The 24,879-nt window shown below is 46.2% G+C and overlaps 1 protein-coding gene across 7 annotated transcripts in view; it reads right to left on the bottom strand.

Annotated features, from left to right (window-relative positions):
• Positions 1 to 24,879, bottom strand: part of LOC119977306 (ETS-related transcription factor Elf-1-like) — a 218,360-nt gene that overhangs the window by 17,850 nt on the left and 175,631 nt on the right. For all 7 annotated transcript variants that reach the window (XM_038818065.1, XM_038818068.1, XM_038818066.1 and 4 more), the window contains 4 exons: positions 23,363 to 23,470; positions 15,593 to 15,769; positions 5,657 to 5,740; positions 4,475 to 4,667 (listed from right to left, as the gene is read on the bottom strand). In XM_038818065.1, coding sequence (XP_038673993.1) covers positions 4,475 to 4,667; positions 5,657 to 5,740; positions 15,593 to 15,769; positions 23,363 to 23,470 — 562 coding nt within the window. The remainder of the gene's footprint in view (positions 1 to 4,474; positions 4,668 to 5,656; positions 5,741 to 15,592; positions 15,770 to 23,362; positions 23,471 to 24,879) is intronic.

Below are 24,879 nucleotides of genomic sequence, written 5' to 3' on the forward strand. Positions count from 1 at the left end.
TCATACGAGTGATGCTAGTCCCTATTATTTCATGGGTTTTAACTTTGCTGACAGCTTGTTATGTGGTTATCTTTTTGAAGTCCATGTACACAATACCAACTGCATTACACTAATTAACCCTCTGTTACTTCATCAAAAACCTCAATCATTTGCTGCTTCGCACCATACATAATTATTGATGTGCAGAGTAATTTGATTAAAGCATTCATTCCTTATACAGGAATGGGTCAAACATCTCAACAAACATTATTTCTCTCCAACAATACACCGTGCTCAAATCAGGTGACTAATTCAAGATAATCAAGACCACAGTACCCTTCATCCACCAAAACCTGCTGCTCTGTGGGATCTTTATCTGCCCAATGTGGTGAGCACTGTTTATGAAAAAAAAACTCCTGCTTTTGGAGTCAGCAGAATGGCGCGAACATTTTTGGTATTGGTCTTCCGCAAATCGGGAAATGCCAAGTTCAGTTTGATGCAGGACATTGGAAGACCCACCACAGAAGCATCACAACTCTGAAATCCCTCAGTGCTGCCCTGGCATCTGTCTCGATTCAGGGAATCATAGAATTCCTACAGTGCCCACCTAGTCTTCACCAACCCTCTGAAAGAGCCCCTTTCTTAGGTCCACTCCCCCACCCTGTCCCTGTAACCCTTCCTATCCTGAACCTCTTTGGATGCTAAGGGGAAATTTTATCATAGCCAACCCACCTAACCTGCATATTTTTTGGACTGTGGGAGGAAATGAGGAAACCCACGCAGACATGGGGAGAAAGTGCAAACTCCAGTCACCCAAGGCCGAATTGAATCCGGTTTCCTGGCACTGTGAGGCAGTAGTGCCAAGCACTGTGCTACCATGTCGCCCTCAGATTATATCCTCAGGCACTAGAATATACACAGTGCAGGAGGTGGCCATTTGGCCCATCAAGTCTGCACCGGGACTTGGAAAGAGCACCCCACTTAGGTCCACACCTCAACCCTATCCCCGTAACCCCACCTAACCTTTTTGGACACTAAGGGCAATTTATCATGGCCAATCCTCCTAACCTGCACATCTTTGGACTGTGGGGGGAAACCGGAGGAAACCCACGCAGACACGGGGAGGACGTGCAGACTCCGCACAGAAAGTGACGACGCCAGGAATCGAATCTGGGACCCTGTAGCTGTGAAGCAACTGGTGCAAACCTCTGTGCTACCGTGCTGCCCCTAAGATTCTAAAGATTCTAAATCTTTTTGAGCTTCGACTGGAACAAAGATTTAAAGAAACATGTGTCACAGTTATCTCTAATTATACACTCTCTCACAGCAATTGTTCATCTCAATGATCCTTTGGGCTAGGTCATTCAGCTAATTTCAGACATTCCCCGCAACAGAATTTAAAAAAAAGTATTCCTATTGAAGAACTCGCAAAGTATTTGATCACTGAAAAAGTATGAGCAGAGAAGCAAGGCAGTCTGCAGTAGTTCTGAAATGACAATGATCAATGGAAGCAATATACCAGTTTCAGCTTGGGAAAGGTGTGAATATGTTCACAGCTCATGAACAGATGCAACTGAAAAATTTATGCCTGGTAAAGCATTTCTCCAAAACTGTTCCCTCTATACCAGTCCGGTCATGTTTTCTGAATTCTCGATAGACTTTGGGACCAGACGGCGGTCACACCACCAGATCATGTCAATGCTGTTTCTCAGAGAATTCGTGGAACACTCTATATTACTGACATCATTGGTATTTTCTGCAAAAGATCATGCATGCAGCTCTAACAATGTTGTTGTAGCCACTTCTATAACTAGTCAGTGAGTGATTTCTATTAGGCGACACTGAGCTGGACAAGATGTACACCATTTAATATGTGGTAGGGATGATGGGAGCATGACTAACTATTTGAAGAAAAGCATTGGAAGTCAGGGGCATAAAGATCCGGAGACCACAAACCCAACATATGGACACTCAGTTCAAGTGGATTGGAGTGAAGGTATGAACATTAGGCGTGAAGACTTGAAGAATGGGGCAGCACGGTAGCATGGTGGTTAGCATAAATGCTTCACAGCTCCAGGGTCCCAGGTTCGGTTCCCGGCTGGGTCACTGGCTGTGCGGAGTCTGCACGTCCTCCCCATGTTTGCGTGGGTTTCCTCCGGGTGCTCCAGTTTCCTCCCACAGTCCAAAGATGTGCGGGTTATCAGACTCCGCACAGACGGTAGGATTTCGCAAGCCCAAGCCTAATGGGGGGGGGGGGGGGTGAATGCAATGCAACATGAATCAAAGGTCCCGATTGAGGGCGTACTCATGTGTGCGGAAGTTGGCTACAAGTTTCTGCTCGGCGATTCTGTGTTGTCGCGCGTCCTGAAGGCTGCCTTGGAGAACCCTTACCCGAACTGCAGAGGCCGAATGACCTTGACTACCTTGTCCACTTGTGTTGCCACCTTCAAAGATCTGTGGACATGCACGCCCAGATCTCTCTGACTCTCTATATTCCTAAGTGTTTTGATATTTACGGCATATTTCCCCTTCATGTTAGTCCTACCAAAATGCATTACTTCACATTTGTCAATATTAAACTCCATTTGCCATTTCTCTGCCCAAGTCTCCAACCTATGTTCTGCTGTACCTTCTGACAATCCTCAACACTACCTGCCACTCCATCAATCTTGGTCATCCGTAAACTTACTAATCAGACTGGCTACATTTTCCTCCAATTCGTTTATGTGCACTACAAACAACAGAGGTCCCAGCACAGATCCCTGTGGAACACCACTAGTCACAACCTTCCATTCAAAAAAACACCCTTCTCCTGCTACCTTTTGCCTTCTGTAACCGAGCCAGTTCTGTATCCATCTTACCACCTCACCTCTGATCCCGTGTGACTTCACCTTTTGTACCAGTCTGCCATGAAGCACCTTATCAAAGGCTGTACTGAAGTCCATGAAAACAACATCCATCGCCCTCCCCTCATCAATCATCTTTGTCACATCCTCAAAAAACTCGACCAAGTTAGTGAGACACAACCTCCCCTTCACAAAACCACGCTGTCTATCGCTTATGAGTCGATTTGTTTCCAAATGGGTATAAATCCTGTGCCTGGAATTCTCTCCAATAATTTACACACTACCAACGTGAGGCTCACCGGCCTATAGTTTCCAGGATTATCCCTGCCACCTTTCTTAAACAGTGGTACCACATTAGCTGTTCTCCAGTCCTCTGAGATCTCACCTGTAGCCAATGAGGACGCAAAGATGTCAGACCTGGCCCCAATTTCCTCCCTTGCTTCCTTCAGTATTCTGGGGCAAATCCCATCCAGCCCAGGAGACTTATCTACCTTAATATCTTTTAAAAGACCCAATGCCTCCTCCTTTTCGATGTTAACATGATCCAGACTGTCCACACACCCTACCCAAGAATCATCTTCCACAAAGTCCCTTTCTTTGATGAACACTGATGCAAAGTATTCATTTATACCTTGTCAATTTATTCTGACTCAACACATAAGGCCCCCACTGTCCTTAAGTGGTCCAATCCTTTCCCTGACCATCCTCTTGCTTTTTACATATGAATAAAACGCTTCAGGATTCACCTTAATCATATCTCTCGCTGGCAGTTGAGGGGCCTGTAATAAATGCCAAACGTTGTGATTGCCCCAGGTACTTCAAATCAGTGGTGTAGATGATAGTAAGAGAATGGAAAATTAAGCAAGGTTTAGCTCTGATTGGAGTAACTGGAAAAAGTACAATGGAGTGTTAGGTGATAGAAAAGTACAGCTGAAATTAAAGGAAAGAATCTTCAAGGCAATTGTGAGACCAGCCTTGTTATATAGCACAGAAACCTGAACCACATGGGCGCATCAGGAAGCGAGGAACAACTGGCTATCTATGAGATGTAAATGCCGAGATGGATGTGTAGAGTGATGAGAAAGGACAAGATCAGGAACCAAAGCATCGGGCGGGGGGGGGGGGGGGGGGGGGGGGGATCAGTGAAGACTGTGGAAGCTTCAAATAAAACAGTCAAGAAGAGATTGCGATGGTATGATCATATGTCGTGGACAAAGGTGGATGGAGATAGGCCTGCCAGGAAGGAGAAAAAGAGGAAGGTCCAAGATCAGATGGATGGATGCTGCAGCGAAAATAAAATGCAGGCGAGACTGGGTGACTGACAGGGTAATCAACCAGCAGTGTGGCAACCCCGTATAATATGGGAAAGTCTGAAATAAGAATAATTGAATTAATCTAGAAAGAAAAGCTAATCACAGTAATGACGACTAAAACTACCAGATTGTTGTAAAAACCAATATGCTTCACTAATGTCCTTCAGGGAAGGAAATCGAATATTCTTATCCGGTCTGGCTTACATGTGATCCATAAATAAAAATATAAAATGGCTACCGGCTACATTCCAACCGTATATATTCCAGTAACAGAAATGACCTTCATTGATATATGATGGGTTATCATACTCTATTCAATACATCAAAATAACACACCGGAGAGCTCGACCCATTGTCTCGTAGTTCATGTCTGGCTTATTTTTGTGTTTGCCCCAGAGTCTGGACACAGCTTTTGAGTCAACGAGTTTGAAGATGCCCTTCTCTCTCTGAGTCCATTTGATGTATCGAGGACACGTACTCTTGTCCTGAAGCAATGCCAGCAGGAATTCCCAGAGGTAGATTGTATTTCCTGCAAGTATGCAATGATATGGTTAAATTTTTACATTTAAAATAAGTTGTGGATATAATGAACCAATCACCTATTTTTACCACAGGTGTATTTTTTGAGACTCCGTTTGTACCAAATCTATATCTACAGGACATTAACTTCACAAGGAGTGGAGGAGAAGTACAACTGAGCATAGAAAGGTTACGAGGCATGACACAATATTCCTCAAAAGCATCAACCTTGTGACTGCTTTTGGACGTGGAACTGCACCAAATGTTTGAGAAGCTGGACGTACACTAACGAAATTAGTAAATTGAGAGAGGCAAATTAGGAAAATGTGATTGTACCTGTGGTATGGGATGTGTTGACCAGAACATTTGCCTTTCTTTTAACAAATCAGAAAGTGCTGAAGTGTGAGAAAATTAACTCGCAAAAGCTACTGAGGTGCTACAGAATAAAGCAGTGTCATTGCTTCGACTCTTGAAGAAAGCACGAGTTGTTAAAGTTTCAGTGCTGACTGATGTGAAGACTGGTATCTTCAGTAATTAGCACCCTTGCCGTGTACATCTGCTACTCTCCTTGTGTTGCAGAAATGCCCTATGTGATGAGATTTTATCAATGAAAATTAAAAGATAGTGTGAAATAATGAGAGAAAACATAAAGAAAACAGTTGAACATTAGAATTAATGTTTAAAGTTAATGTTCACTGCTGATTGTCTTAATCCATCCATTTTAAAAGCAATGGATGTGCATCAGGAAGTTTTTGTGAGGAATGCAAATACATCTGGGAAGCGTCAGTAAACCAGGATCTGAGTTCAATGGTGCTCTATCCAGAGGCTGCTTGGCAAGCTTCAGGGGGTGGCACAATGGTACAATATATGTACTGCTGCCTCACAGTGGAGACTCGATGGGCCGAATGGCCTCCTTCTGCACTGTAGGGAATCTATAAATTGGAATATTTAAAAAATATAGACCCTATGCTTCTGAGCATGTTTTTCATAATAGATTACCTTTGCCGTCTTTGCTTTTCCTTTTCACAGGGAAGTCGGGATTTGACATTGCTGAGACTGGTCGCAGAGCTTTGGGTTTCCTCCCTGGAAGCAATATGTTTAAAGTTTCAATTAACTTTGCAATTATTGCAAATAAAATTTCAGGTTGAAAAGAAACTAGCTCTGAAAATATATTGCATGTACACAAAAGAGTGTACACGTCTCTGCTAATCTCAAGGTTGCCCGTTGATGTTGTCCGAGATTTGTACAATGCTAGCAAACATAACACAGTCCTGCCGTACACTGTTTTAAAAAAACTGGCTATATATTTTACACTTGTCACATCTCATTTTAAAATAAATACATCCCTCGTGTTCAAATAAGCTTGCTTACTGCAATGATCTCTTGATCATATCACTGCAATATAATTTCCCCAATGCTGACAGATCCAATGATAAAACATGGTAGCATAGTGGTTAGCACAGTTGCTTCACAGCTGCAGGGTCCCAGGTTCACTTCCTGGCTTGGGTAACTGTCTGTGCGGTGTCTGTATGCTCTCCCAGTGTTTGCGTGGGTTTCCTCCGGGTGCTCCGGTTTCCTCCCACAGTCCAAAGATGTGCAGGTTAGGTGGACTGGCTATGCTAAATTTCCCTTAGTGTCCAAAAAAGGTTGGTGGGGTTACGGGGATCGGGTGTAGGGAGGTATGGGCTTAGGTGGGGTGCTTTTTCCAAGGGCCGGTGCAGACTCGATGGGCCGAATGGCCTCCTTCTGCACTGTAAATTCTATGATTCAACACTGTCAATTTAAGTCTGAACAAATTGAACAGTAGCTCATTAAATTCAAAATAGATCAAGTATTTTATAATTCCGTGATTATTTCAGAGAATCATCTACTGCACCTACTCAAAAGATAGCAGGCTCCATTATCAAACGAGCCAATAGCTAATCACCAGTGATTTGGGGATAAAAGCACGCATGACATAAAGAATCAACATAAACCTACTACTGATAACCATTTCTTTGTATACCTTGCTACTAGTTTTAGTTGCCCATTTTTACAAAAAAGCAGTAACGTAGGACATAAATTGCATAATAGTGGTACAGGATAGGTAGATGCTGTAATCATTAGTTGAGTAAGAAATTTGCATCTAGAAAATGTCAGGAATAGTGTACAAAAACTCAATAGAACTCATTTGGCATCAATTGCTCAATTTTAGTGTGCCCCAAATGATTAATTCTGCATACACTAATTTCCAGCCAACTTTCTTTTCATTGCGTCGCACTCCCTTTTCCAGATCTTTAGCTTCTTTCTGTCACTGTCTTTCCCAACACATCATACAGAGTAGGTCCACCAATGCACCCCAATCAGGTCAACACTACGGCTGGGATTTTCCAACCTTGCCCACAGCCAGAATCTCCCAGACTCACCAAACGTCCGTGGACTTTTGGTTGGCCTGTGACATCCCCTATGGCTCATCACAATGGGGCTGGAAAATCCCAGTCTACTTCTTAAAGCGGGAGGTTCACAAATGTTTTTTTGCTGTAGTCCTCCTTCATGGATTCATCTCTCCCTTCTTTAAAATTTGTATTTTTGCACCTACCAAGAGCATTTATTTTCAAGGCAAATAATGTATCGGACAGAAAGTAAAAAGGAACAAAGGCTGATGTAGTTGTTGGAGGTCAATCGCCTCAGCCTAAGGACATCGCTACAGGAGTTCTCAGAGTTGTGTCCTCGGCCCAACCATCTTCAGCTGCTTCATCAATGACTGCCCTACCATCACAAGGTCAGAGGTGGGGTTGTTTGCTGATTATTGCACAGTCCCATTCGTGACCTCTCAGATACTGTGCTCCCACGCAGCAAGACCTGAGCAACATTCAGGCTTGGTCTGGTAAGTGGAAAGTAACATTTATGAACACAAGTGCCAGACAATACCTTCTCCAATACGAGAGAATCTAATTATCTCCTACTAGTATTCATTGACATTACCATTGCTGAATCCCAGGGAGTACCTTTGGCCAGAAACCTAACTGGACTAACCATATAAATACTGCGGCTACAACAGCAGGCCAGAAGTGGGATTTCTGCAGTGAGTAACTCACCGCCTGACTCCACGAAGCCTGTCCACCATCGACAAGGCAGAGGTCAGGAGCGTTACTGAATATTCTTCAGTTGACTGAATGAGTGCAGCCCCAACAAAGTGTGGGGTAATATATTTGGTCAAACGAAGCAAGGGAATACTCAATAAACTGAAAGATATTGAGAGGGGTTGAGGAAGTGAGAGCTTACGGAGTGCATGACCACAGATCCGTGAAGGTGGCAGGTCAAGAAAGGATATGGAATGCTATCCTTTATTGGGCGAGGTATTGAATGCAAAAGCAGGGATGTAATGGTGGAACTGTGTAAAATGCTGGTGAGGCCACAGATAGGATTCGGTGTACATTTCCGGCCACCACATTACAACTCAATGTGGTTCTTGCACTTATACTTGCTTATGGTTGTGGAGAAGTTTGGGTTTGTGACGTGGGTGCGGCTGTTGCATGAGGCACCGTTGGCTAGTGTGCAAACACCATGAGTTTGGGGTCCTTACAGGTTGCATAGGTGGATGAGGTAGGGCTGTCCTATGTCGCCGTTGTTGCTCGCATTGATGATTGGCAATCACCTTGAGGGCCTCGGATAAGTGGGGAGGGATTGTGGGGTTGCCGGGGCATTGGGGGAGAGGGGAGGGGGGGGGGGGGGGGTGTTGATAAAGAGTAAAGTACAGGGTGTCATTGTACACTGATGATCTTTTGTTGTTTGGAAGGGACCCGGGGGCAGTGATGGGCGTCCAGGTGCTGCGGGAATGGACGCCGTTTTGTAAGTTGAACTTTACTAGTTTGGAAAGTAGGTCAGAGCAGATTTGCAGAGATGGAACAGCCTTCTATTGTCTCAGACAGGCTGGGTGCAAGCAGGCGATTAAGAGGGATTGCCAAGGTTCTTGTTTTTCCTTCAGTGCCTTCCAGTCTTCCTGCCGAAAGTGTTTTTCCAGTGGCTGGAGCTGCTTATAACAGGATTTATATGGACTGGGCGAGTTCCTTGGATTTGTAGGGTGGTCTTACAGAGCGAGAGGCAGGCAGTGGGGGTGGGGGGTTGGCACTGCTGAGCCTGTTGTTTTTGTTGTTTTACTATTGGGCGGCCAATGCAGAGAAGGTGTTAGGTTGGTTTAACTCATTGGGCTAGACAGCTGGTTTTTAATGCAGAACAAGGCCAGCAGCGCAGGTTTAATTCCCGTACCAGCTGAAAATTCTTAATTCTCCCTCCGTGTACCCGAACAAGCTTCGGAATGTGGCGACTCGGGGCTTTTCACAGTAACTTCATTGCAGTGTTAATGTAAGTCTACTTGTGACAATAAAAAGATTATTATTATTAGGTTGGCCTTCTGACCACATATTTGTGCCATCTCCAAGACTGCCTATTTTCACCTCGCTGACATAATTCAACTTCACCCGTGTCTCAGCAAATCTTCTGCTGAAACCCTCATCCATGCCTTTGTTACTTCTACATTTGTCTGTTCCAACACCTCCTTGCTAGTCTTCCACATTCTACCCTCTGTAAACTTAAGGATGGGAATTCTCTGTCTTAACTCATAGTAAGTCCCATTCCCTATACCCTTGAGCTAAATGACCTATCTTGGCTCCCAAAAAGTAACATCTTGTTGGTAAAGTTCTCACCCCCCCATGGCCTCCCTGAATCTGGGTAATATCCTCCAACACCAGAACCCTCCAAGACATCTACACTCCTCCAATCCTGGCCTCTTCTCCATTCCCAATCATAACAGCGCCACCATTGGTGGCTGCGCCTTCAGTTACTTAGACCTCAAAGCTCTGCAATTGCCTCCTTGCACCTCCCAGCCACATTTTCTACCTTTAAGGTACTTCTTAAAGCCCACCTCTTGGGCCATGCTTATTGCAATTTTACCTAACATCTCCTGTAATGGACAATTTTAATACTTAATATTGAATAACTGCTTAATAGTGTGATTAACTAAAGCTGCAGGCGTTTGTGTGTGTGTGTGCGCAAGGTTAGAGAGAGAGAGAGAAAGAAACTGACATGCCAGCTGTATGAAGGACGAGATAGTAAAGCCAGGAGAAAAACAACTCCTTATATGGAATGGAGAAATACTAGTAAGAAGAGAAAGCCAGCCATTGTCTACTCCTTATGTAGTTCTGTGGCATAGAACATAGAACATTACAGCACAGAACAGGCCCTTCGGCCCTCGATGTTGTGCCGAGCCATGATCACCCTACTCAAACCCACGTATCCACCCTATATCCGTAACCCAATAACCCCCCCTTAACCTTACTTTTTAGGACACTACGGGCAATTTAGCATGGCCAATCCACCTAACCCGCACATCTTTGGACTGTGGGAGGAAACCGGAGCACCCGGAGGAAACCCACACAGACATGGGGAGAACGTGCAGACTCCACACAGACAGTGACCCAGCCGGGAATCGAACCTGGGACCCTGGAGCGGTGAAGCATTTATGCTAACCACCATGCTACCGTGCTTTATTTTATAATGCTCTTGTGAAGAACTGTGGGACATTTCCTTATTATAAGGCGCTGTGTAAATTGCTGCCATTGTAAAGGATAGGTTTGAGAGACATCCAAATAAAGATTTTACCACGAGGAGAGGAATAGAGGACAAATGAAAAGAAGTGTTGTATAAAGTGTCAATGTTGGAAAGAAATATTTCCTTTGGTTGCTTTGTATCGTGGTGCTACAATTGCACATATGGGAGATTTATTTTCAGCCAAATGCTGGTGTGCTTTTGAAAATGAACATCGCTTATTGTCACGAGTAGGCTTCAATGAAGTTACTGTGAAAAGCCCCTAGTCGTCACATTCCAGTGCCTGTCCAGGGAGGCTGGTACAGGAATGCCTTTAATCTTTTCACAAGTTGAGGGAACAAAGGGGCTAGATTTGCACTGTCGCCGCACACAATAAGCACATTAACACAAAAGCAAAATACTGTGGATGCTGGAAATCTGAAATGGAAACAGAAAATGCTGGAAATTCTCAGCAGGACAGGCAGCATCTGGGGAGAGAAACAGAGTTAAACATTTTAAGTCAATGATCTCTCATCATAACATCAACCTGAAAAAGTAACTGTTTCTCACTCTTCACAGACGCTGCCTGGTCTAAGTATTTCAGCATTGTCTATTTTTAGGCCACATTACATTAACTCTGTTGTGAGACAGGCAACAAAGCTTACTATGCTTTGCAGAGATTTATTTATTTAAGGATATGGCAGTTATACAATGTGTTACCAGGGAAAGCAGTGGAAGCAGAGAGTACCAATGGCCCCAAAAGACAATTGCATATATTATGGGCGGGAATGAAGATTAAAAGATACAGCGAATTTGCAATATCTAGGGCGATCTCTGGCAAAAGACAGGCTTGTTGTGCCTATCGGCTTTTTCATATTATTTAAAAAGTCGTGGTCAGTCACTGAAATAGGATCTTGGGGGTTCAATTGAAAACGAAAACCAGTTTTGGGGAAAAATAAAATTGCAATGTTAAAGATGCTTCTGAATATTTTGCATTATGATGTTGCAAAAATAACTTATCATTTAATAGTTTAATGAATAATATTCTCAATTAATGGATTTTATTAACAAGGGGATAAACTATGAAGAATTTCTGTCCAGATTTGATTTAGTGGCGGTCTATTTAAATCGAATCATAGCACACAGGGTTAACAAGCATGATACATATGTTTCACATGTGTCATAAAGCTGAATGGAAGATTTAAACTCAAACCGTACTGTGTGATTGCTTCACACACCTTTCACATGATTGGCAGTTCATTTTTCTTTTTTTTTAAAAAAAATGAGTGGTCAGATATTGAAAATCCAAACACTCCAGGTAACTTCATTTTGGGGATACAGACCTAGCTCTACTATCTTAGTCACGGAGTCAGTTTTAAACTAAGAGGTACTTCAAAAGAAACACAATATTCCATTTACCTGATGCTTCTCACGACTACAGGACATCTCCATGTGCTGCAGGTTTGGCCTGATTGACAGCCTCCTAAGTAGGGCTGCTCACCGTACCAGCTTGATGCTGAAAAAGGGTGCATCAAAACCACCCCACGGGATAATGGCTACGCAGATCAGATCATAGTTCACTGTACATTGCGCAAACTTCACGAATTGGGCCTAAAGCAGCCACTTTTCAGTCCTGCAAAGTACCCAGTCTACCTTGGATTATCCTGGTAAGGCGTCTAAAGAAATTTGGGCAACAGGTGAATCTAGCTGTTGCATGTTGCTACTATGCAGTAGTAACATGAATGGTATTCCCCACTAACAGGGTGCTGCCATCAAGCTAAAATGATGTTCTGCCTACCACACAAACTATATGATTTTCGGTGATGCCAGATATATAGGCCGTATACCCTAACGACTGGAGAATTAAAATGTCAACTTCCCTTTGACTGTTCAGAACAGGAAAGTACTGAGCGTACCCAACCAGCCAGTGCTTGCAATACTCAAAACAGTGTCCAACATTAGATGCGATTCCACGACTGGACAACTATCCTTTCTGTGCTGAAGAATTACACTGAAAACCAATTTAAGATTGTCAGTTGGGTCCGCAGTATACACTGGGTCTAGCACTTACACATGCTAGACCAGTGTTTTTCATACTTTTTTTTCTGGGGACCCATTTTTACCAGCCGTCCGACCTTTGCGACCCACCATTTTCTCTTACCTTGTTTGCTGCTGACAAAATGGAGGAATCGCAATTGCGCCCAAAGCATGTGACGTCAATGGTTTGTGGGGGAGGGGGGGGGGGGGGGGGTGTGAATGACCAGCTCTCTGCTTCCTTTTAGGGAGGAAGATTACATTGCATTTTTAAAAAATCTTCTCTTGCTTCTCAGATTGGGCAAATCTACCTTGGTTAATAAATGGAAGGGTTCCAGGTGCCTTCTTAACCACCTTGGCAACCTGTACTGCTACCTTCAGGAATCTGTGGACATTCACTCCAAGGTCCCTCCCTTCCTCTACATTTCTCAGTATCCTCCTATTTATTGTGTAATTCTTTGCCTTGTTTGACCTCCCCAAATGCATCACCTCACACTTCCCTGGGTTGTATTCCATTTGCTGCTTTTCTGCCTACCTGGCCAGACCAGTAGCTGCTTCATATTTTGAAGACATGAGGGATAAAGTATTTGCTCCTGTATCAATTTGCATTTCATTCACTTCCAAGGTGTGGGCTAGTTGGCTGGCCAGAATGTTCTTTTGTTTCTCCACTTGTTTTCTCTCATGTATGAATAGTGCCTTATGCTCAATTGTGTTCCGAATTAAGCAAAAATGCGGACATGGGCTGGTTGGCCGAATATGGAGCTACATTCAACGTAATTCAGAATAACACAGGATTTGGCTACTTGATTGCTGGTAGCTCAGTCGGTTTTGGGATCAGAAATAGAAAAGAAATTCATCACATAATTAGGAAAAAAGTACCTTCACATTTTGGGTGACATCTTGCCTTCTAATGCTAGCGCATCAGTTTTCCTTATTGGAGCTTATGGAACCACATGGTTCTGCGCTTGTGCACCGATGAGCGGGCATGCATGCGCAGTGTGCCCGCTTTTTATTCTAATGGTTGCGCCCTCATTTTGAAGGCCTCTCACAGCCAGCATTGTGAAATTGGCTGCTGCGGCTGTTGCGTGCAAATTTGCGCAATCATGAATGCCACAATGGACGGCTCTGCGACCCTCCCGACACCCGTCCACGGGTCGTAGCCCAGACTTTGAAAATGCCTGTGCTAGATGCCACATATATTCACACTGTCCATTGCAGACAGAAGGGACAGTCCGCACATTGTGCCTTTTTCAATAAACAAAAGTTTAGGGAACGGTCATCCTGAGGTTCCCCGGTGCAATGTGTGGCCCAATCAAGAGTCAACTTGCGCAGTCTGAATTTGAACAAAGCTGGGCAGTTAGCTATTTCCTGGTACATTCTCCATGGCAACATTTACATCAATCAGAGTCCATTTGCTAACCAATCAGCACTCTTCGCTCACGCAGCATGAATTATTGTTCCCTTTATTGTTGGTAATTTCTTGCAAGCTATCTTGGCGTGAGCAGGACAAAAAGCTTAGGCAACAGGTCTCCTTTTTCAGCAAGATTAGAGTTCTGTACTAGTGAAAAACTATTTGATATTCACGCAGGGTGTGATCCAGATGCATATTCAGCTGAATGTTTAAACTCATTTCAATATGCTGATCCTCATTTCAATACGCTGAGCCCATTTGAAGCCGTCTCCCAGCTCCCGGGATTCACCGCCCTGGCAGGCACAGTGTGAGGCCAGCAGAATTTACAACTAATTTCCAAAAATGGAAACCAGTTGAGGGGCTGGGGGTGTGCCTGCAGGGAGCAGATGGAGGTAGGGTACCCCTCGGCAACCCCATCAGGGTATCGTTGACCTGGGGTGGGGGGGTGCACAATGCCCTGATGCCGGCGAGGATGGATGGTGGTTGGGGGGCGGGGGGGAGGGGGGGGGGGTGCCACCCTCATGTCTCCATGATGTAAGAGGGGTATGGGTGACGTAGACATTTAGGTGATTTGGGGAAGGTTGCCCCTGTGGGGCCAAGGGTTCACCGCATCACCATGTCTGTGGGAATCACTATGGCGATGGGTAGTGGGTGTGGGGGACCTTCAACTTAACTTTGCGATCAGGGCACCCTTTAAAAATGGTGCCTGTTCTCCAAGGAGCCGGTCTTGGCAGTGTCTTTAGGTTCCCACTCCAGAAAAAATTCAAAGTGTGGGAGAATTCGGTGAGAATCTCCACAAGCTCCAAACAATCTGACTAAGCATGGGTGGATTGCGATGGGAATCGGGCTGGAACAGCCAGTGGAATTCTCACCGTTTTCCCCGCCCAAAATGACAAGTCATTATTTGGGAGAATGGCCCCATAGTCACTGTTGTAACAGAGGAAACGTGGCAGCCAATTTGCATGCACCAAGGCCCCAATAAACAGCAATCTACCACGATGATCTTTTTACTAATGTTGTTTTAGGGATATAATTTACTACCAGAGTGTCATCCAAAAGGACATTCTAAAGATGGCAGTGGACTGTCTTTATGCTGTAACTGCCACTTCGTGGAATTTATCTTCTTCTGAACTTGCGGCTGGCCATGCTACTTGATGCGGTGGCAGTCCAGTGATGGTGTTGGGGCCGGGCAACTCCACACCAGAGAGCTTGAATTTCAGCTTGACCCTCAAATTTAGCCAGGTCTCCTATTGGTCATGCCAGCCCTGAGAGTCAGCTCTGGGAAAGAAAACCTATGCTCGTGCAGTTACTAGAAAGCAACTTTCACTTTGATGTTTGCCAATTCTGGGAGCCCTGCAAATGCCTGGAAAACGCAAAACTGGACACATATTGTTTAAATGCTGACATCAACGAGTCACCTCAAAGCACTTCCACTTTTTGATGGGATAGCTTCCTGTAGGGAAAGACCCATCTTCTATGATATTTCCCCTCTTTCCTATCCTATCCCACAGCATACATTCTGTGGTTGACACAAGTCTATTCAAATGCAACTTTGCAGTAGGAAACCTGGTAGATGGGCGAGAACATCATGGGGAGACCATTCTCTATCCTCAGTGGGGTACAGATAAGCTTGATAACTTAGCATATGGAGGACCATTGCTATGGACCCACTCTACCAAAAATGGATTCAATTTCCTAACTTTAATTAGGCAGACTATCACCCCTCAGCAAAGCGGTTGATGTCAGAGACGGCACAAAATTCAATACAGTAGCTTCAACGAGTGCACCGCATTCCACACATATTAAGTTGTAGCTCAATCGCCTATTACGTCAAATATCCGCTAAGTGGCCAAGCCAACCCACTTGAAAAACACATCAGACACATGAATGAAGGAACTCTTCCTTTCTTTGAGCCAAATGCTTACCTTTCCTTTTCTTGGTCTGCTCCAATGATTCGTTACCATCGTCCTGGTTGGCGGCTTTCTGTATCAATCTAATCTCTCTTGCATTCTCCACCACCTCAGGAACTCCATCAGCCCGCACCGAGATATGTGTGACTGGAGCTGGCACCATCCCACTGGCCGATGGCATGAACACACGAGCTGAGAAAAGGAAGAGAAAATAAAAATCAGTACATCGAGTAACCCACACAATGTTTCAGTAACAAACAGAAGGCGTTGCTCAAAATACGTAAGTCACTCTGCAGGTGATGCGCGACTAGAAGATGCCAATAATTTGTTCCATTTTAACCCAGGAAGACACACAAGGTTCAATGGGCAGGATTCTCTGATCCTGAGACTAAGTGTTGACGCCGTCGTAAATGCCGTCGCATGTTTTACAACAGCGTCAACAGGCCCCCAGAAGCAGCGATCCTGAGCCCTACAGGAGGCCAACATGGCACTGGAGCGACCCACGCCGCTCCAGCTGCCGATACCGGCGTCAAATGGGCACTGCGGGTCTGCGCATGCGCACTGCGACCTGCACGAATGCGTGCATGCGTGGCCCCGACGCAACATGGCGTAGGGCTACAGGGGCCGGTGCAGAGCAAACGAGACCCCACCAGGAGAGGCCGGCCCGCTGATTGGTAGGCCCTGATTGCGGGCCAGGCCACGGTGGAGCCCCCGCCAGGGGTGGAGCCCCCCGCCAGGGGTGGAGCCCCCCGCCAGGGTTGGATCCCCTCCCCCGGCAGGATGGATGCCAAGGTCCTGCCGGGTAAGACCAGATGTGAAAGGCATTGGTGGGACTCGGGCTTTTTCGGGCGGCCACTCTGCCCATCCCGGGCTGAAAATCGCCGGGATGGCCGCGCAGAACGGCCCATGGCGCCAATTCTCCGCTCACCGGAAAATCGGCGGAACGGCATCATGCGGTTCACGCCCGGTCCGGCGATTCTCCGACCCGGCGTGGGCTGAGAGAATCCCATCCAATGTGTCTGTATTCAGCTCCCCTCCCTCATCAGGGTACTTTCCCATTAGCCAAGGGTGCAGAAGGTAGCTTTGGTCTTCCAAGAGCCACATTCCAATATTTTTTCTCTTGCAAATAACCAGAATCAATTATTGCCTCAAGTATGTCAACAAACCCGATTACTGATTGAGAATAAGGCATTGGGGAGGGTTCAAGCTAACAATGCCAGGATATGAGAACCAAGAGGGGAAACAAGGCACACCAAGAATTCGAAGGGACAGTATTACAATCCCCAAAGAGACTGCTAACTTTTAAAAAGAAATTCAAACTTCCAATTAATAGCTGAAAAAATTACAGTAAAGGTCTTAAAACAATGTTTTGTGTAACGAAAGACTAAAGACACTACTTACTAAACACAATCTTGTCCACAACTTTATACTTTAAATGACAGAACAAAATAACCCCCCGTTTTATTTTTAGTACAACCAAAAGGAAACATACATCGCAGCTACTGTCTTTCAAGTAGATATTCAGTTCTCCCAAAATCTATGATTTCTGGTCCTTAAGGGTTCACTTCTAATTTTTCCTTTTCTTAGTGTGATAACTTCTGATCCCCAGTTTGTCCTTCATGGCGAGAATATTATTGGAAATATTCCCTCTTATGTGGATATAAGCATAGCTGCCACCTTAGTTTTAACCTCACACAAATTTGGTCTTTTAAGTCTACTGGTAAGCTTCCACCTGCGTTCCAACATGGGCAGCACGATACAACAGTGGTTAGCACTGTTTCTTCACAGCACCAGGGACCCGGGTTCGATTCCCGGCTTGAGTCATTCTCTCTGCGGAGTTTGCATGTTCTCCCTGTGTTTGTATGGGTTTCCTGTGGGTGCTCCGGTTACCTCCCACAAGTCCTGAAAGATGTGCTTGTTAGGTGAAGTGGACATTCTGAACTCTCGCTCTGTGTACCCGAACCGGCGCCAGAGTGTGGAAACTAGGGGATTTTCACAGTGACTTCATTGCAGAGTTAATGTGACACTAATAAAAAATTATTATTAGATTATGATGTTGAACCAAATTGACTTTTAGCCCCTTGCTCTCTCCTGGATCTTGGCAGAGTATGTCCGAGAGTTTTGAGTGATATTTTAAAACATGGTGCGCCAGGTAAGTGTGGGGCCTCGGGGGGGGGGGGGGGGGGGGCGGATCGGGGATCGAGCACCACGACCGTGCTCGGGAGGGGACTGGCCCGCGATCGGTGCCCACCGATTGTCGGGCCGGCGTCTCAAGGGGACGCACTCTTTCCCCTCCGCTGCCCCGCAAGATCAAGGCGGGTCGGCTGAGGGGAAAGACGGCAACCGCGCATGCGTGGGTTTGAGCTGTCCAACCCGACGTCATTAGGCGCCGACGCGGCATCATTCTTGGCGCGTCGGGCCTTGAAGCCAGGGACAAGGCCCGGCCGCCGAGTTTCCCGGTACGGCCCGCCAATCCCCCCGGGTAGGGGAGAATAGGGGGCCGGGAGAGGCTTCCAATGCCGTCGTGAACCTCTCCAGGTTTCACAACGGTGTCGGGCCTTGCGGAGAATTCCGCCCCACAGCTTTATAAATAGAAGCATTATAGAACATACAGTGCAGAGGGAGGCCATTCAGCCCATCGGGTCTGCACTGACCCACTTAAGCCCTCACTTCCACCCTATCCCCCTAACCCAATAACCCCTCCTAACCTTTTTGGTCACTAAGGGCAATTTATCAAGGCCAATCCACCTAACCTGCACGTCTTTGGACTGTGGGAGGAAACCGGAGCACCCGGAGGAAACGAACGCAAACCTAGGGAGAACATGTAGACTCTGCACAGACAGTGACCCAGCAGAGAATCGAACCTGGGACCCTGGCACTGTGAAGCCATAGTGCTATCTACTTGTGCTACCATGCTAACTATTATAAATAGAAGCATAGTGTGATAAAAGCAAGGAAGTTATGCTGTACGTTTATAAAACTGATGGAGGCGGGTTAAATCATGGCTTTCAAAAAGGGAATTAGATTATCTGAAGAGATTAGATTTGCTGGGTTATGGGGGAAAGGCAAGCAAGTGGAGCTCGCTGAATAGTCCCGATAGAGACATGCCATGGACACAACAGGCCCAAATATTGATGAATGGAACCAGTGCAGCTCATTCTGTCAGTGCTTGCTCATCTAGAAAACAATGCCAATGTTTGCTTTGGTGAACAAATTGTCAGCTTGATGCATTAGTGCACTAAAATGTCCCCTGTAGCAACAGGAAGGTGTGTCTGGCTTTACATTCAGAGCAGTGGTGGAGGTTCCCTGTAGGTCACAAGACAGATTGCAGCAAATGCCACAACTCACTTACTGTTGAGGTTTGGCCCAAAAAGGCAAGTTTCCTTCCTTTTCAGTAGCCAGATGGAAGGACAATTCTTTCGAAGATACCTGGGTCCTGGAACAATGGGTTCAAGGGGACATGTGGATCCAGAAGGCAATGCGGTTTGAAGCAAGACGACCCTGTGGGACCCGATTCCAAATTGGCCACCTACTAACACTGTTGAAGAAATGTGTTGCAGAATTGCTGATTCTTTTGTTGCTGGTGTGGTAAACGCTGCACGTAACTGGCATGTCACCGCAGGTTAAACACGCTGGAAGTCAAGGATGTTCCAACTGCACCGTGAGCATCAGTGGAATATGTGGATGCCAGGATTGGGTTCGGGTGAGATTGGGCAGTGTGAGAGGGCCTGCACAGCAGCAGGTCTGGATGGAGAATGGCATTGATACATGGATCAATTAACACATTGATGGACAGATCAATTCTACAACAAAGTTCTGGACATGATAACACATTCTCAGACTTATCCTCCATTTCTGTTGAGAAACCTGCGAGAGTTGGTACCGTGTGTTTGTTCTTTTTACATAAATGAGCTGATATAGCTTTGTATTAGTACCAGTATGGAACAGTGATGTTTCCTTGTTGCTTAATGGTTAGTGTGATATGTGAAACGTTACCTAGTTGATATTTTTTTACTGTTGACCATTTAACAAACAAAATATTTATAAGTGGCTTCTTGTGGGTACATGTGCCATGTCTCAGACGATGATTATTGTTTCAAACTTTGAAGCTTGAATACTTTGCCTGAACTCAAGCGTCAGCACCATAGAAGCAGCAGCCAACAATCAAACACTCGAGAGCTGGGCATCAGTACTGGAGATATCCTCGCAACCAAAAGGCGAGTGAGTGGATCAGGGGAGGGCCCCTGAGCACGGTCTCCCTAATGTTCCCGGCAGGGGTCTGGAGCCTGAGAGCTTTGCTATGGCCGGTGCGAGTGTGCAGTGCAAGGTTTTCCAGGACAATTGGCTTGGTGGATGGCACTCAGAGAAGGTGGGACACGTGAGGGTGGGGGAGGCTTGGGAATTTGAGGGTCCCGGGCTGGAAGTCTAACTGATTGTTGGTCTCTCTCCTTCTCCAGTTCTTTACAGATATAACAATATGGTTGCCGGTCCGCAGAGCCTGCTCTCACAGTGCTGGTGGCAGCTGAGGCAGGCAGATGGCGTAGAAGGCGGCAACAGCAATGGCTCAAGCTGGGGGGCGGCAACCCATGCGCAGGGAGCCGCCGCAAAACCTGAAAACCTGGCCGCCCATTAGGTCGAGCAGGAACCCAGAGGGTGATGCCAGCGACGACGTCATTGCCCTTTCGAGGAGATGATGGACAGCATGTGCCGCAGCAGACTTTTGTCTCAACAAAGAGACAGCAGAACACCTGTGCCATGTCCTCGCGGACTTCGCACCCCGTGGAGGAGGACGACAGCTGCTGCCAGTGGCCGTGAAGGTCACTGCAGCTCTGAACCTCTATGCAATTGGTTCATTCCAGGACTCAAGCGGGTACTCGTGCTGCATTTCCCAAGCTGCAGCCCAGATGTACATCAGTGAGGTTACGAATGCCCTGTATTTGAGCATCAGACCCCGAATGGGGGGTGGATGTGGGGAACGAATTAGGACAAAGCAGCCCGCTTGATTGCTTCATCGTCCAACAAACATTCAATCCCTCCACCACCGACAAACAGTGTGTACCATCTACAAGATGCACTGCAGTAACTCGTCAAGGTTCCTTATCTTTAGACAGCACCTTCCAAACCCACGGCCAATACCATCTGGACGGATAAGAACAGCAGATACCTGGGAACACCACCAACTGGAAATTCCCCTCCTAGTCACTCACTAACTTTAAAATATATCGCCATTCCTTCACTGTCGCTGGGTCAAAATCCTGGAACTCCCTCCCTAACAGCGCAGTAGGTATATCTAAATCTTGGGGGCAGCAGTGGTTTAAGAATGCAGCTCACCACCATCTTCTGAAGGGTATTTAGGGATTGACAATAAATACGAGCCTATGCAGCGACATCCACATCCCGGAAATAATTTAAAAAAGGAGTGGGTGCAGGCAGGCCCAATGTCAAGATTAACGTGACAGAAGCTTCACATGCATCAGGTGCAACATGTTTCACTAGTGAGCATTTGACATTTCCAGTCCCCCTAGGTTCAGATAGTGCCCCACACTGCGCCACTTCCCACTCCCATCAGTGATTCTCTCTCTTCTTGAACCTCCGTGGTCTACTGCTATGTCTAGGTGTGTCCACAGGATACATAGCAGAGATGGAGGCAGCCTGTCGCTTTCCACACCCTGTGGCCTATGATGCCCTTGAATGATGTCCTCTGGAGAGCCTGGAGCCAGGGGCCCCAGCCGACTTACCAGTGTCACTGGCATCGCTGTGCTATTCTGCTCTGCGACTGCCCTGGAAACGCACCGGTGTCAGGAGGGGATGGGGCAGGATTTGTTGGCAGGCCAGGGGGTTGCCTCCAGCACCACCTCCTCCCTGGCGGTGCCCGGTAGGGCCCTAGGTATCAGAGGCAACCAGAGTGAGCTCCAGAGGTCTGGGAGTCTTCTGACTCTGCCAGCTTCCTCGGTTCCCCATTGCATCATGGTGTTGACACGCTCAGCGATGCTCCTCGGTAACTGGGCCATTATCTGCTGTGCCTCGGCAATGTCCAACTGTGTCTGGGACATGGCCCTCGGCAACTTGGACATGATGTTTAGACCCTCAGCCATGGTTGTCACGGACTGAGCCATGCCGTGGGCACTACCACTTAAGAGGTGGACGTCATGCTTTAGGCTTTCCATTGCAATCGCCACCCTAGCAGTGTGGGCCTTTGTGCCACGCATTGTCAGCATCATCTCCTGCACCTGTAGCATTTGGAACTCCTCCAATCGGCCATACATTTGCTGGAATGTCACCAACATCCCCTCCCGAATGTCATGGCTGTGTCCTATCATCTGCATCAGCTCTGGGAGAACATTGTACAGAGGCTTGGCATCTGACTGGGACCAGTTCAGTCCAGGGATCCAGCTGACCTCCGAATGCGGACTCTCTTGGATATTCTTGGCTCTTCATGATGTGCATCTGTAACTGTCTGGTGCTCAGCAGATTGTGCCCCAGAAGCCTGAGCATTAATGTCAGCCACCGAGGTATGTTTCTCTGTGCTGTTGGATTGGAAGGTTGGGGTGATGGTTGTGACGCCTTGACGGTGGGTGTCCTCGGAGCTGTCCTCCAAGATGGTCTCTTGGGTGGCTGGGGGAGAAAGAGGGGAAACGTTTCTGGTTAGCCCGGCTCCATCAGATGGAGCTCCTGTGAGACAATGGACATGTGGTCAGTGAAAGGGAAGGATCATTTTGTCTGACATGAATAATTCACTTAAGACAGGTCATCCGGGTGAAGAGATAATGGATCCTCATCTCTAGGGTGCATGCCTACCTCGCTGCTCTCTCCTCGATCAACCCTGCGCTTTCCAAGGCCTGTTGCTCATAGGCAGTGAGGACTCGAGTTTCTGGTACTCTGCCCCCCGTATTGGTCCCTTCTGCTTATTATGGCCTCTCGTCTCCAGCAGGGACAAAGAAAGGGCATTGTGAGCCCCACGCTTGAGGTATTGGGAGGGGGGTTTCTACAGCAGGTGGCATGTGGGGGCACTGCACCTGGACATGAAGGGGTTGTGTGGTGGGTGCCAGAGGGTTCGGAGGAGCAAGCATGAAGATCGGATGTGGGGAGGGTACGAGGTGTGAGCCAGTGATTGGGGGGGGCGGCGGGGGAAGAAAGCTGGAAACTTATCCTTGCAGCTCAGTGGAGTTGTTGGTCTTCTTCCGACATTGTACGGCTGTCCTCCTGGGTATGCTGCCTGCACTGACAGCCGCTGCCACTGCCACCTTGGCGGTATTGGTGGTCCAGCTGCTGTTTCTCCTACCCCTTCAGGGGAGCAGGATGACCTGTCTCACATGACGGAGTTAAGAAGCCTGGCCAGGTCAGCATTGCCAAAGCGAGGAGCAGGTCTGCATGATGCCACGCTTGTGCATTGACTGGGAGCAAGTGGTGAGTGAGCATTTAAAAGCAGCTCCACCTTATCGTGAGTCTGGTGAGTCAGACGGCGAGACAGCCAGTAATAGCGAGAAGCTCATGAGGGTTCATTCCCGGCAGTAGGTGCCATTAAATACAGGCCGTGTACTTGCCAATGGCCGTGGAGAAATACCACGCAAATGCGCCCAAAATCACACTCATGCCCAATATTTTAGCTTCAACTGCTTCTTGTGGTCTTGAATTCCACAGTAGGAATGTGGGACATATCAAACTTTATTATGACACCAATCATCCAAGTACCATCGATTCAAAATTGTAATATCGTTCCGTAATTACACTGTTAATCATCTTCATATTTTGTAAATGTGTAAGTGGACTCGAAATGGCACTCACTTATCCTCTTGTCTTCAAAGGCAGGGCCAGGCGAGTCCATATTGAGCAGTGCCTCAGCAGCCTCAATCGTTTCCATTGTTTCATCTCCATTCTGACAGGAAGCCTCCACTGCAGAATCAGAAACACAAAACAAATCATGGAGACACGGCAGCAAGAGAAAATCATGGCACAAAAGCCACAGTGATTTGAAAATAGATTATTAAGTGATCCAGTACCACATAGTTTAAAATAAAATCCACGGTTAAGTGTTCACAAACATCAACTTGAATATTTTTAATTGTCAAAGCTAATGGTCGACTGAATAATTCTTATTTGTTTATTTACAGGTTTATATAAGAGTTTATTGGATGCTTTCACTGATAAGAATGTATCTGATCCAGTGGTCCGGATCTATTGCTGTACTCTGACAGGAACTATGCTAAATAAATCTGGTCCAAATAAAAACTGCGACCTCGATTATGCTAAATTTTGTATAAATCGATGTCTGATGAGTAATACTGCACAATCATAGCCACCGATAAAAACTTCATTGCATGCACTCTAAAGTCTTGTTTTTCTATCATTCCATCTCACTGGATATCGAATGGTTCTCCTGGCATGGCTTCGTCCATCGTGGCTCCTTCCTCCAGTCACAAGTACCTCCACTCATCTGTCTCGAACCTACTGTCCACCCCCCGCCATTTCTCTCAGTTAGGTCATCTCCACATTGCTGTACACTTTCAAAACTCTCTTTGAAACCTCACTCAGTGACCTGGCCTTTTGTTTAATCTCCCATAGCCATGCGATGGATATATATTGTCGCAAATATTACGATCCCAGACAAGACCCCCAACAATGGCTAGGATGCTGGACAGAAACCGCCAATATTTTAATTTTAGTTTTGTAAGACTATGAGGAAAGGATACCTTGCTCCAGAAGAAATTTCATGAAAAATAGGGATATGGTTTATTACTTACACCGTATTAAAATATCTTTAACATCACACCAGAAAATAGCTTACAATTACCCCTTTAACCATGTTAATGAGTAGTGAATACAGTAACCCTTAACTGCTATCTTTATTCCCATTCAAACACATCTCAGTTCTCAATCCACTGTCAAATACGGTTAGCCTGCAGGAATACCTGCTTTCAGAAATGTTCTTTGAGAAAGAGTGATCTTTTGACACTGTTTCAAAGAAGAGATCGGAATCCTATCAGAAACATACAGAAACTCTGGCTGTTTTTCTTCAGAAGCTGTTTCAGCTCACCTTCGAACTGCTTGGAAAGAAACTGCTAACCTAGCTACAGACATATATTTTAACTGAACGGAGATGCCGGCCTTCTGTTCACATCTCCAACGAACACTCAAACTGGCAAAATACAGGTGCCTTGGCTCCACCCAGTAATTACATCATCCTTCCAAGCTGAAATCTAATAACTCCACAGGGAATCCCCTTAATCCAAAAAACAGTCCAATAGCCCAAGCTTTTTGCAATGATTACATTGCACCCCTGGCTCCCAAAATCTTTCAACACA

Source organism: Scyliorhinus canicula, chromosome 14 (genome assembly GCF_902713615.1).
Source record: "Scyliorhinus canicula chromosome 14, sScyCan1.1, whole genome shotgun sequence".
In the NCBI taxonomy this organism is placed as follows: Eukaryota; Metazoa; Chordata; class Chondrichthyes; order Carcharhiniformes; family Scyliorhinidae; genus Scyliorhinus; species Scyliorhinus canicula.